The following is a 14,771-nucleotide window of genomic DNA, read 5'->3' as shown; positions in this document are numbered from 1 at the left end:
CATGGTCCTTCTTGATCCTTTATATTCGTGCAATTAAATGTTGCCTCTATTAGTGGAACAGATGTGATGTTCCCAATATATTTGCTTTTTCTCTTTCTTGTTATTTTGTTATGTGGCTGACTGTAATGATATAATTGATAATATGATGGTGATGGAAGTGTAACAATTGTTGCAATAGTGTTTTTGTTTCTTTATTAATTTTTCCGTACAATTTGGAAGCCCAATCACTTTTTAAAATAACTAGCAACTCGTTGCTCAAAGTTAGATGTTCCTTAATATGGCACTTGTATTCTTTATGATTTGCTCCGTGCACTTTGGAAGCCCAATCAGCTTTAAAAACAACTAGAAACACGTTGCTCAAATATTATTATATTATATATGCAAGTGTTAAATTACAATCATACATCTGCTCATGTTCCAAATTAGTTCTATTATCCCAATTTGAATATAGATAAAATTCTCACCGGATTGTACTGCTGAGCAAGCGTTGGTCTATTGAAGACAGTTATATATCCAAGTAAACATTCTTGGCATTTTCTATTTTTTTTTAAAGTGGCATTTGTGATTATAGACTCCTGGCCTTCATGAATTATGTTCTGTACTTGATCCTTCACACAGGTAGTGTGATAGTTTCTGCTCTTCAGTCTTTTGACTTCACAATCTATTCAATTGTGGTTTTCCTGGAGTTCAGTTTATTCCAATTGGTGACCAATCTTACCTGGCTTGCAGGTAGTGGTAAATCCAGTGTGAATGAACAGCTACTCGGTGGGTTTGCTGTTCTAAGCCAAATAAGATCCCATCCGCATCGCCACTGAAGTATTGGCTCACACAGTATTGTAGATAAATTGGTTTATTTAAGAACCATAGATAAAACCACAGGCTCCACCACAGCTAACAGTTCCTCTCTCAGTTCACTCAGATCAGCATCCATTCTCCTGGGTTCCACATTCTATATTCCCTCTTCTATTACATCACTGTCCCACAATGACATATAAAGGTGTTAACTAAATGCATGTTCATGTACTAAGATATTACAATTTGACAGCTGACAGTGGCACAAAATAAATACTTCAAGTTACCAAAACAGTATCTACAAACATTTATTAAAATGGAAAAAAAAATGATACGAACGTGACTGCAAAGAAATGTTATTTAACGCTGTTTAAGGTGGCATTTGCATCATGGAAAACAAAATGCCTTTTAAAGGCTGCATTTCTGAATCAAGCATCAACTTTGGGCCCAGAAGGCAAGGTGCAAACATCCCCCAACAATCTGCAGGATACTGAGGATATGGAGGATGTGGGGGAGGCCTTTGAAGCTCGACTATAAAATGTTCATGGCTTTGCCTGCAGTAGGTTCTCAGCTAGGCCTTGCAATAAAAACACATTCTCACCATTGCTTCTGTCTGTCTCTGAGCTTAGACTAAAGTCCCTTAAATAAAATGTATTTGGTCTGGGAAGGGGTCAGTAGGGATCCCCTCTCAATCAAACCCCCATCTTCCAAAGGAAACGTTGCACCTTTGGAGACTGGATGTCTTGCATGGGACAGTAAGTGGCTATAATCACTCAAGGGGTAGGAGAGGTGGGACACTAAATAACTGAGCAACTGGATTGCAATGACATTTACCATGACAACCAGGTCTCTCTGGGTCATCCATTTCCCAGTCCTAAGCTCCAAACAGCACTGATGCCAGATGTTATGTTACCGGGCAGAGGAACTGGATATGCCATGCAATATTTGGGAAATTATTAAACAAAAATTATTAGTAAGCACAAAACTACAATTGTTTAATGTATAAATCTCCAAAATACATCATATGAAATGGGAGGGAAACTGGGTTTAGAAGTCACTCCTATTAGACTGCCCTGTTCATTTATATGCCCAAATCAGTCCAGAGAGGAGAAAGAAAAAGATTGTTTTCCTTCGGACCAATATTTGGATTATCAGCAGCACACTGTAAGAGAGGCCTACATTTAGTTTAAGATCCATAAGATCCAGCTATTCTTCAGTAGATGAGACAACAGACATGCCCAAGGAGTGAAGCTGATCCCAGCCTGTTGACTGATGCCCACCTGCTCTTAGAGGGAAGAGTTGAACCAGTCCTTCAGAGGGTGGTCACCTGTCTGGGAGACAGCCAAAATACATTCTTATGGAAGTATACTGTCAAGGGGAAAGATAAATCAGAGGGGAAAACACTCCAAAGAGAAATAATTAGACCCCAGCTCTTGTCATTAGTAAGTACTGAGATGTGGGGCTATATGATTGGACTTTACACATGCTGGGAAATTGGGACTTATTTCAGATTTCTAAATGCTTCTGGAAACTTTAGATTTGATAGAATAGCCCCAAATGGTGTGTGTATTGGGAGATTTCCATCTCTTTCTCTGTGCAATGGCAAAGTGCAGAGTAGGAGCTCAATGTTATTTGACTTTGCACAATCCTCGAAGGGTAAAGTAATTGAAGTCAATTATGGGTTGCATCACAAAGGAGAGTCCTGTTACTGCTGCTGATTTGCCTAAGCAAAAGGGGGAAATTGTTATTAACTGCTACTCATTTTCCATCTTTAAGTTGCCCATTGAAAATAAGAAATGTACACTTTTACAAAGCAGTGCAATAGAAACACCACTGAATGAAATCTAGAAAACATACATTTTCAGTTTGAGAGTGATTCACGTGCGGGAATATTATGTAGCTTGTCTTGCAATTAAGTTTTCTAAAACACTGTTTGCAATTCTGAAAGGTCCATTAAGTGGGGGATATTTATTTTTTAATGACTAAGGATTAGAGAGATGTTGATAGGTAGGACTATTCCAATTTAATCTGATTTCCTATAAAATGACAATTTTACTCTAAGCCCTCATACACTGTTCAAAGCATGGTGGATATATGCTCACGATGGATGAAATGTACATATGATGATGTATGAGTCACAAAAGATGTGAGTCACAAAAGTCTATTCAAATAAATGTAGCATAGGAAAGTGATGCAACCAGTGTATTGATTTTTCTTAATCATCACAACTACAATTATTTGAATTTCATAGATGCATAACTTGTTGATATTCGAATTGATTCATTTAATTCTATTTTATTAATAAACAAACAGATGTTCTGTGAAAAATTGTGTTCATAAAAAGAACTTTAATAAATGAAAATTGTGTGCGCCTGATTTGGGGTGCGTGGACAATTCCACCAAACTATTTGTTGACTGATTAAACATCCTCCAATAGCATTTTTACTAAAATATGAACTGGCCAATGCAAAGGGTCAGAAATGAGAGCCGGACACAAGTTTTCCCAAGCAGATATTTATTAAAAGAAAAGGGTTGGAAACATGCATCTATCCCTATGCTAAAGAGGAATTTCTCTGCCTATAAACCACAAACTAAGGATCTGTCCGAGTCAGGATGTCAACAAATGAAAAAATGTCCTTGTGTCAAAAGTGCCCTATCCTGACTTACACTATACACAAATGACAATGTGTAAGGGAAAATATCTTCAGCTAGCCAAAAAGTGTTCACAACTAAACTAAGTATAATTCCAACACAAATGTTCTCCAGGGCAGGAGCCCTTGTTTCCCGAAGGTGATCCCTTCACCTGGATTCTCAATTGTAAGAAGAATAGTCACTTGTGTAAAGATTTATTTAGTATCTTGTTTGGATTCCTGTTTAGGCAACTAAGTCTTTAACAGCCTTTCCTTAATGCACATTTCTCTGTGGTCTGGATAGCAATGTCTTTCTTTAAGATCATACTTTCCAGGATTCAACAAACAGATGCCAATCTTTCCTTTAACATTTCATGGGGCTTGCAAATGACCTGGTGTATTCTCCTGCCAGGTTTATTTCTGCAACGTCACTTGCCTGGTATACTCACCTGCCAGGTTCTTATTTATGAGTTTCACTTGCCTGGTTTACTCCCCTGTCAGGTATTTATATTTATATCAATTGCTTGCTGTGTTTCTTGTCAGGATTTCTCTTATATATTTAATTCGCCTGGTTTCTTTGGTTTACCCAGAATTCTCATATGCTTTTCTGTTTCATCATATTGTAGGTATTGCCCTTGGGTTGATATAAATATATAATGCGGTAATGTCCCTTTATGTTTGGCACCACATTTACATTTCAGATATTCACAGTTCATTGGGGTTTGTCTTTCTGCTTTCTGGTATTCAAATAAACCATATCCTCAGCGCTACAATGTTCAAATCGCTGTTGGCACGGTTGCCAGAACGCCCCGGGGTCCCAAATAGCTTCGGGTAGACACACTGGCTGCTTCCAGCATCTCCAGTCAGCTTCGCGATTCTGCGGTGTGCTGCTTTCACCCGCTTTCCAATCTGGATGCTGTAGACATTCTTCCGGCCTCCTTCTTGGCTACGCGATGGTACGTCTGCTTCTCTTTGGGATCCGAAATGGAGAACTCCAGCTTCTCAACTCACGGAGCGCCCAGGACCTTCCTTACAGCACCAAGCTTCTCCACAGCACTGTAGTCTCTGCTTCGGTGTCTCTCCCATGGTGGCCACCTCTGCTCTGCCACACTGGTACATACTGTTCATAAGCCCTCAAACAGGAGCCAACATATTCTCCTTCCCTGCCTCTGAACAGTGCTTGTGAAGCGCACAGGTATTTTACAAAAACAACTTCACTCCTCATTGTGACTTAAATTCTTGTTACATTGTTCAAACATCTGCATCTTCGTGTCCCAGTACTTGGAGAATTCTCGGAGTTGAAGTTCCTATATGTTTTTAAACACATGGAACTGGAATAGTTCTGGTTACTGATTTTACAATAATGAACTTTAGAAGAAAAAGGTGTTATATTGGAGCAGTGTGGGTTAGTGTCATGGTTGTGTTTTTGGCCATAAAGATAATAGGAAGAAGGTTCACTTCTCCCACCAGTAGGACCACATCTCTGACAGTATGCCACGGGGGTCTGGGGCATCAGAGGGTCTTCTGCATAGAAAAGTGTCTTGAGTATAAGCTGTCTTCCTTATGGGAAAGGGGGAGATACTGCGTCTCGTCCAGTGAAGTAATGACATCTCCCCGGTAGCTGTCGCCTCCCATGTGATCCTCCCTCATGAAACCTCCCCCAGGGTCAGGGTCAGGTAGCGGCTGTCTTCCCCTCGACACATGGGAGCAGATCCTAGGCTGGGGTTCAGTGATGACTCCACTGGATCCAACACAAGTACTTGTTCATAACTCACTAAAATGCAATACACACATGCAATCATAACATTAATCAACTAATTCCACTTGTTTCTAAATCTATTAGGAGATTTTAAATTCTCAAAAACACAATAAAATTCCATAATTACATTGCTGATCATTGGCCAGGGTTTTTAAATGTTCTTTTTATACACAACTATTCCAAAGTTTCTATATGATTTTCTCTGATATCAAAATCAAATATTGCTATCAGAGAAAAGCTGATTGGCAACTATCAATAATATGAAACACCATTTAAATGAATTTCCGCTATGTGTAGAAGTTGTGCTGAGAGTGTCAAGAATGCACATGTAACATACATATAATTTGAGAAACGGGATCTAAGTAAGGAGACATAGAAAATGAAAACTACAATCCCAATTTCTGAAAGACCCAATCAAACAGATTAAAGCCTAAAAAGGTTTATGACCTCTTACCATAAAAATGCTAAATATTATATTTGGGTACATATGGAATTGTACGAACAGAGGATGGCATCATTTTAATTGAAGAATGACCAAGACACCATAAAATGAATGTTTTCTTTGGAGTTTTCTAGTTTTGCTGGGTTGAATAACCACAATCATTGCAAATGGTCCTCTTATAAAGGCAGCCATTTTGAAATATTTGTCAGTGTACAGAAAGCTCCATGAATCCCACATGGCAGCCTCCTACTTAATGTGTGCTGTGGGACTAGAGCTCAAGAATGCATTTGCCCAGATTTCTCAGTGTGTCCATACCAAAAGCCTAGATTTCAAAAATCCATTCTTTCATGCCCTTCCAAAATACATAGTGACTCAGTTCAGTCTGTGATTTTGATGACTCGAGAACTCTCAAGTGGATCATCACTCAGACTATGAAGATTTAGGAAGTATGATATGATAGGCTATTTATAACATGCTTAATACCCAGTACAGAAGCCAATAACGCAGGAGGGATTTACAAAAAGGCTGGGAGTGTAAGGAGACCTAAATGTGAGGAGAGGTACACAGAGTGATAACGAGGATCAAAAAAACCTTTTTAATTTTCAAGCATTGGTGCATTACCACAGTAATCAGAAAAAAATGGGGTATTCGTGGGGTTGAAAGTCCCTATAGGACTCCACAGGGATTCGGCAGAATTACTCCTGGTGGTAATTCCACTGGAATCCCAGTTTTCTGGCAGTATGATTGCAGAATTACCTCCAGCATTTTGCTGGAGGTTTCGCTTCACCACACTGCAAAAACCATAGTTGGGCCGTGCAGTAATGCGGCGGTAATGCAGTGGTAACTCTGTTACCACTGCATTCCTGCCATTTTGTGCCGCACTGGCCATCTCATAAGGAGGCTGTGTGCCTATTTTCTGTGACACTCGTAAATTCAGATTGCAACATTTTATATAGTGGGCGGATGACCTGCCTGGTGATTTTTATAAGGTTACTCACCGTAGTGACCACCTTACTCCTAGTCCATAGTCCCCTTTCCTCCATACTTATGGGACATTCCTGCATCCTGTGGCAAGGGACCGGAGCACTGTGTAAAAAGCATAAAAGTTTTCAAAAATGTGTCTTCTTTTTACGCGGGGTACCGTACACGGCCGTACCTCAGCCCTCCTTAGCTCTGGCCAGCGCATCGACCATCAGTCCTTTTCTATTGCCAGGTCAGAGACCTTTAAGCAATAATAGAGGAACCTTATTAGAGGGGACGGCTGGTGGGTGTATTGAGGACAGGGGACTATGGACTAAGAGTAGTCTTATGGGAGATTCCAAAGCACTCCTCACAGGAATTACGGGTGGATGGAAAACTCCTTACTGGAAAATGTTTTTAAGCACAGCCTGGCCAAACTGAGCATCAGACCTGGAGCTCAGATCCAAACAGTAGTGTTTACAAAAGGCCGATGGGGAGGCCCAGGTAGTCGCTTTCTCGATGGTCTCCTAGGGGACATACTTTTGAAAGGCAACAGCAGATGCCTTGACCCGTACCAGGTATGCGCAAACCCCTTTTGGAGGTTGAAGACCTTGAACAGCATAAGACTCCATAATACAGGCAGCAATACATTTGGAGATAGTCGCTTTGGAAGCCGGTTTACTCTGCGGGTTACCAAAGGTCACCAGGAGCTGAGAAGAGCTCCTAATTTCAGATGTTTTGTCCAGATGGAACTTAAGAGCTCTTCTAACATCCAGGCAATGCAAAACCCTCTCAGCCTCTAAGGCTGGATCTGGAAAAAAGACAGGCAGAGAGACTGACTGATTCAGATGAAAATCAGAGACCACTTTTGGAAGGAAAGAAGGATTCGTCCTCAGGACAACCTTATCCTTATGACAAACCAGGAAGGGATGCTCCACCGACAGGCCTGGAGCTCACTCACACGTCTTGCTGAAGTCACAGCGACCAAGAAGGACACTTTTCACAAAAGGTGCTTAAGGTTTACAGTAGCCATTGGCTCAAAGGGCTTATGGCACAAGGTTGTAAGGACTATGTTCAGATCCCACTCCGGCTGCAGTTTGCAAACAGGAGTGTAAAGACGCATGATACCCACAAAGTGCCTTTTAACCACTGGATTTGACAGTGAAAAAGAGCACTGGTCCGTGGATAGATATGCGACAACTGCCGAAAGATAAGTCCTGCATGACAAGACATGAAAGCCCCATTCTGCTAGATGAGAGACTAAGGACAGCGCTGCCTCGATTAAAGCCCATCTGGGGTCCAGCTGTCTGGCTAAGCACCAGTGGCAGAACCAAAGCCATTTGCTTCTGTATTGGGAACTCGTCGAGGGCTTCCTGGCCACCTGAATAATGCCCATGTTATCAGCGGACAAGTTGAGGTGTTCTAACGATCTGAACTCAGGTAGCATGCCAATGGAAGCCTGATCGGTGCACACACCAACAGATGCTGAAGCTCTGAAAACCAAAACCTGGCCGGCCACCACAGTGCTATGAGCAGAAGAGAACAGCTCAACGCACCCCACAGCGTGCAAAGTGTCCGATGAATCAGAGGCAGAGGCGGGAAAGCATAGGCCCTCATGTTGTGCCAGGGAATTTCAAGGGCATCTCCCAGAGAGGAGGCTCCCAGCCCGTTCCTGGAGGCATACAGGGGAAGTTTCCTGTTTGATGTCGTTGCAAATAGGTCCACTTCTGGAGTGCCCCAACACTGGAAGATTTGCGAGAGGACCTCCGAGTTCAGCTCCCACTCGTAGCTGACCATTGTACGCCGACTGAGGGCATCCGCAGTAACATTCAGCTGACTAGGGGTGTGCACTGCCACCAGCCAGATGCCATGCTGAACCGCCCATTCCCACATCTGAATGGCAAGATTCACAAGAGGAGGGGACTTGGTGCCCCCTTGCTTGTTGATATAAAACATGGACACCACGTTGTCCGTGCAGATCGGGACTACTTTGTTGACAATGACAGGCTGGGAAGCTTTGAGCGCCAGGAAGATCGCCAGGAGCTCCAAGTGATTTATATGAAGGAGTTTGTCCTGCAGTGACCAGAGATCGGAAACCAAAGAAGTTCAAACATCGCACTCCACCCCAGAAGGGAAGAGTCCGTTGTGATTATCACTAGCGGGCCGGGGTCCTGAAAGGCCGCGCCCACCGACAGATTGCTGAGAGACGGCCGCCACATAAGGTCTGCTTTCATGAAAGATGGAACAGTATCGCGCCTTGAAACACTTGTGTATAGGCACATTATAAATGCTATATCATATAATAAAAGGAATCATTATGGAGTCTCGGTCCACTGCTTGGCGCCAAGAACTCTGAAGAGTCATCTGTGTTTGCCTCATCTTGAGACAAGCAAGCGGAAGAGCCAGCGCACACAAGGCCATGAGGCCCAGAAGCCTCTGGAACCACCAGACACTTGACACGTGGCCAACTGATCCGCCATTCTGTCCCCGGTCAGATATACTCTGCAGTCGATCGTGTTCCAACGAAAACCCAGGAAAATCAGGTCCTGAGAGACCGTCATGGAGGATTTCCACCAGTTCACTGACAGCCCAACATGGTACAGGAGCTGGAGGAGAGACTGAAGGTTGCTCAAGGCTGATTGAGGACAAGGACTACGCAGCAGCCAATCCTCCAAATACGGATACACTTTGAAGCCGAAGATGAGCTGCGATAACCAACATCATCTTCGTAGACACATGGTGCCGAGCTGAGGCCAAACGGGAGCTCTCGGAACTGGAAATGCTCCTCCTCCACAGAAAAACATAGGTATTTCCGATACGGACTCCAAATCAGAATATGCCTATAAGCATCCTGAAGGCCCACCACGTTGAGCCAATCGCCCTTCTGTAAAGAGGACATTATCTGACAGGCGTGTTCATCTTGAATTTCTCTATGTGCAATAGGCAGAAAACCAGGGCATATTCAGAGAGGATGATAACCCCTATGTCGGCTTCTTGTAGCATATGATTACGATTGGAGTCTATAAAAATATATTCAATCTGAGAAAGCAGCCTTTGATAATGTGAAAAGAAAGTGCAATCCTGTAACCCTGTATGTAGTCGTCTCCAAGCATCTTGTAGATTGGCTTTCTTCAACAGTCCCAAAAGGCTCCATTCATGGTGTCCCAGATGACGTCAGCAGTTAAGTTTAGGGTTACCTGCCAACATGAGAACCCCTGCTGCAATGGAGGTCAGGCCACTCAACATATGGCCAACTGAGGAGTTTTGTCTTTCATTCAGCATCTATACCCAGGCATTTGTGGCAACACTACCATTAAGTTCTCCAGAGGGAAATAAATATCACCTCCCTTGTCCATATTTGTGTTAAGGGATGTGAAACCTACATGGTGGCTCAATAACATACCTACACCTCTCTCTTTTTCCTTAGTTGCCTTGAGGAATTGCATGGGAAAATGCCTAAACTGCAACCTGCAAGTGTCCAGCTTCTGGAGGTTTGTCTCTTGCAGCCAGAATACATCTGCTTATTTCTCTAGGAGCAAGTGCAAGAGTTGAAACATCTTATTAGGGAAGTTCTATCCCCTAGTATTAAATATGACCAGCTTGGCTTTTAGGGTATTTCAGATCCATTAACCACATCCTACATATGCTTCCACCCACCTACCCCCAACAACCAAACAAGAGACCAAACGACTAAGTCAGAAAAAACCCAGAAAGTGGGCCCCAACTGGGAGTATGTTACAGTATCCCCAGGCCCGAATACATTGCATGGTATGTCAGGAGAGCGTGAGTCAAATAACAGACAGTACCCCCAAATCAAATGCATTGCTCTGATGCAACAATGCTCCCCTCCCTGTGTGCCAGTGTATCAGGACAGCCCAAAAAGGAGACCCCCACAAGGTATTTATCTACCATTACCCAATATAGGTGACAGTCTAAATATTACCCAATATAATCGACAGTCTAAATATCCTGCATTTTTCATTTCAATCTGGCCCTTAACTTCTTCCAAAATTATATAAAACAGAGACTCGATCACAAAGTATTAGGTAGCAGCAAATCAGCAAACCAGAGAATAGGGAATACAGTTACAAAGAAGACTGGCTGCCTCAGGTGATTGCCTGAGAAGAGGCTAGTGCACTGCCAGTGTTCTCTCTCTGCAGACCTCTCCAATAAGTTGGGATTTCCTGCTACACTTTGTCAGATTTCTGTACTTCGGCAGGTGCTTGCAAGTCTACACAGTGGGATGCCACCTCTTCCTGGCTAGTGCAGCAAACTTGTTTTTCTCACTGGCGAAGAGAAGTCAAAGGGAAATGTCCACCTGTAACTTGATGTGCTCTTTCCTGAGTTTGTCCATTCTCCTTTATGACATCTCCGGGCAAGGTAAACATCCCCCTGCACTGCGGTCTGACCGCTTCACCTTATCAAAAGTCAGTTTACTATTAAATTATGTCTAGAAAAGTGGATTTAAACATTTCTTTGATCCAGTTCAGTCCATGACAAACATGGCTTGATTTGTGTAATCTAGTTTTGTTAGTGTGTTTTAAAGACCATTTTTAATAGTTTACACGGATTATTAATGTTCCTCCATACAATCATTTAGCTTGCTCGCTTCTTACTTCGGACCAGTCTGGGCCCTGCCCAAACCCACAGTAGTTTTATATTTCTTCCTTCATTGTCATGATGATATTCCTTTGAGGAGGAAAGGCACTCAGAGGTCTTTCTTTCTCAGAGACAAAGGGGACAATCTCAAGTTTCTTTTTTAAAATTATTTCTGAGGTCTAGAGGAAATATATCCTATTATTTGTTTCCATATTTCAGATGTTGCCTTTCTTGTGACCGCACGGAGGTAGCTATCTTACGTGGACTTACATGTTGAAATTTACGTGTGCTGAGTCAATCACATTGAGAGCAAGCCACCACTTTGGTAAACCAGAGAAGAGTACTAGGAATTCCAATTTTCTCGCTGTACACAGAAAGTGGTCAGTCCATGAGGGGGAAACAGATAGCCGTGGAAACTAGACCATTTAGATTGCACCTGGCCAGACCAAATGTCACAGAGAGGGAGATCAACACTCCACTTGTTGCATGCATACAAGAACAATGATCCCACTGTCACAAAGGAGGAGTTATCGGAGAAATAATTATGACACACATTCATTTCCAGATAATTAAAGTGGACTTGTCAGTATGTGCTTGGACCAAATCCACATCCCCTTCCTCTGCAGCACAGGCCTCTTCCTAGCGCATGCTGTGTTCTTATGTCTGGACTGCTTTGGTGGGATGCTGAAATGTCAAACGATGCTAGATGGTACTTTGTAAAGGGTAGCCATAGAATAGAGAATTTGTGGCTGCTCAAATGTGCATGCAAACCCCAAAAGCATAGCCTCCCAGGGCTTCCAGGTCTCCAGTAGTAGATAAATGTCCCTGCATGGAACTAGCCCCATGAATGCTTCTCACTGAACAGAAGAGCATAGAGCAGAGTAGCCGGGCTTCCATTCAGGTAGAGAAATGACTCCCAGCTCCGCCACAATCAGCTTTGCAACCACCAATGCCCCCACAGGTGAGTTTGCAGCCGCTCTGCACGCTTCACACCCAGGGAGCAGAAATGGTGCCGCTGGCATGCCCCACTATTGGGGTCTTTCTCAGATCTCCTTCTACCAAGGATGGTAGCTTGCTCAGCAGGTCACATATTCAGGACTCCCGACCTCAGGAGTTGTTCAGCAGGGGAGGAAGCTCACCCCGCTGCCGGACCTGCCACAAGAGTGGAAAGCAGCCATCTTGCAGATTCCATAGGCCAGGATGTTCACCATTGCCACCTGGATTTTCAAGCGTGGGTCCATGAGTACGCAGTGGATGTTGTTTCTTCAGGCACTCTCACATGACGTTTGGTTCCTGAAGATGACTAGGATAGGTGGCTATTCCCATTCACACCACAGCAAGAGGAGCACAAGTACTAGCTGACCATTATGGGCACTGCCCCCTCCCTATTTATCCATGTGATATGTTTTCCTTGTTTCAAGTATTTTTTAGAATGTGTACGGTGAGGATGAGCACAGGAAATGTAACATTTGAAAACAGACAATTTAATGGGAAAACAAATTTGCAGAGCTGATGTAAATGTTTAGGACCTAAGAGATTAGGGTTCCCAGACCTGAGCTGGAGGACGCTTAAATATCTGGATGAATATCTTTGAGATATTTTGAGCTTTCCCAGAAGGCATTGTATGATCAACTATTAATTGTGTTAACATTCAATAACTACTAATTAGTCCCATTTCAGAACAAAATAGTGAAGGTACAGTACCTGCAAGTGGAACATTTCTCTCTTCTTGTTGACGTAGTCCTTGATGCTCTCCTTCTCCACATAATTGTCTGAAAGAAAACAACACATGTTTACAAGGAGGTGCATGAGGAGTTCTTGCCCCAAGCAGCTCAGTTTAAGGAAACAAAACTTAGTCCTAGATTCTGTGATTTCAGAAATTGCTATATATTGATAAATGACTTGCGTATGACCCTCTCCTTGTCCTCTCCTTAGCTCAGTTTCTCATTTACTATCTAAGTATAACTCGTCTTCTAATTGATTGATGGGAAAATACTCCCCTACAAAGCCATTTCCACGAACAATATTACCATGGCAATAATTGTCCCACATTATGCTATCCCAATTCCTATTCAAACATGTTTTGGAAATACTTCAATTAGACTGAGTGTGTGTACATTAACATTCCAATTGTTTGTAGGATTTACAGTTGGTTACCTTTGGACTGATTTCATGCACCTTAACATTGTCATTCCCACCATTTGTACACTTTACTGTTTCATAAATGCCGGTTACAGCGATTCTGTGCTTTACAAGAATTTTAACATACACTACCATTGTAAGTACCTTGTCTCTCTTTTTTTAAAGTATTTTTATGTAAATAGATTCACACATTTAAAAAGATTGTACAGCCTTTATAAAAATGCTTCTGAAACAACATTCGTTTTCAGATAAATGTGAGTCAACTAGGGCTAGAATAATGTATACCTTTGTGATGGCACCTAGATACTACATCTCATTGATTTTTGGTACAGTGCACAAAACTAGTTAGTTAAAATGAGTCATTAATATATAGGAATATCAACACCATTGATAGAATCCAGGACCAAGCATATAAGCAGTCAATAAGTTGACCCCCCCCCTCCTCACTTCCTGATAGAAAGGATGTTTATTAAATTTAGTCTGAGCTGCTAGTATTTTACCTTTAGTGATTGTTAATTTCCAGGATGGACTCTCTTGTACAGCCATTGTTTTCTCAGGTGGAATATCACCTTTGCTTTCCGCCTCAATCTCCTTGCGCAATCCTGCCATTTTGGCATTCGTCTTTGTGGCATAAGTCATCTTCTCGTGGACCTTCAACGTCTTCTGGAGTTCACGCTCCTATGTGATGCAGAGCATTCAAGAATAATTTTTCTGGTTAAGGGTTGGTAATGGTGCATATTTTCCTTAACTAAACCTCAACAGGGAGGCAGAACAGTCCCTTTGCAAGATGGTGGAGATTTGTCACAGAATTGATTGGACAAAGGGTTTGATGAGGTACTTTAGAATTTTGAGGAACATTCTACACTGCCTTCCATCCTGAACGTTACTTGGGTAGGTCACAGTTTTTGGGGGCTGTGCAGGGAAATAAGAAAAGTAACCAGAGAATCTTCAAGGAGAGGAATCATTGAAGAGGCAAGAAATTCACATACAGTACAGCAGCCAATTTTAACTACAGACAACATTTTGTAAATAGTTTGGTTAGTAGTTGTGTATACATTTACTAATGCTAGCATAAGGTTCATTGAAAGCAGTAAAGTCTCATCAGAAGAAGTGTTAACACTGCCAAATAAGAACAAAGATTTGTCTTGGGAGGATAGCTCAGGGGCAACGTGCTCGCTTTGGAAGAAAGACGTGATGCAACACAGGTTCGATCCCCGGGTCCGTGCTTAGAAACCTTTGGGTATTAAGCACGTTATAAATAACCAGTTACAATAACAGTGTGAGAAGCACAGTAACCAGAGGAAATTCCAGAGTCCAAATGCAAACAATTTACAGCGTAGAAGCACAGGGAATACAGGAATTAATAAAGCGATCTAAGGATCTTACAGAGAGCAATACAAACCATTTTTAAGCGAGGAAGTGTGGTGAATTTTGAAAGTTAAGGAAG

At 42.3% G+C, this 14,771-nt stretch overlaps 1 protein-coding gene across 1 annotated transcript in view; it reads right to left on the bottom strand.

Moving 5' to 3' along the window:
• CFAP100 (cilia and flagella associated protein 100) overlaps positions 1-14,771 on the bottom strand; it is a 260,512-nt gene that overhangs the window by 185,136 nt on the left and 60,605 nt on the right. The window contains exons 5-6 of the mRNA XM_069643397.1: positions 13,825-14,002; positions 12,887-12,954 (exon numbers count right to left, since the gene is read on the bottom strand). Of these exons, the coding sequence (XP_069499498.1) occupies positions 12,887-12,954; positions 13,825-14,002 (246 nt within the window). The remainder of the gene's footprint in view (positions 1-12,886; positions 12,955-13,824; positions 14,003-14,771) is intronic.

Source organism: Ambystoma mexicanum, chromosome 2p (genome assembly GCF_040938575.1).
Source record: "Ambystoma mexicanum isolate Mex_15411 chromosome 2p, UKY_AmexF1_1, whole genome shotgun sequence".
Lineage (NCBI taxonomy): Eukaryota > Metazoa > Chordata > Amphibia > Caudata > Ambystomatidae > Ambystoma > Ambystoma mexicanum.
Note: the sequence above shows the minus strand (reverse complement) of the source record. Positions and strands in the feature narration are given on the sequence as shown.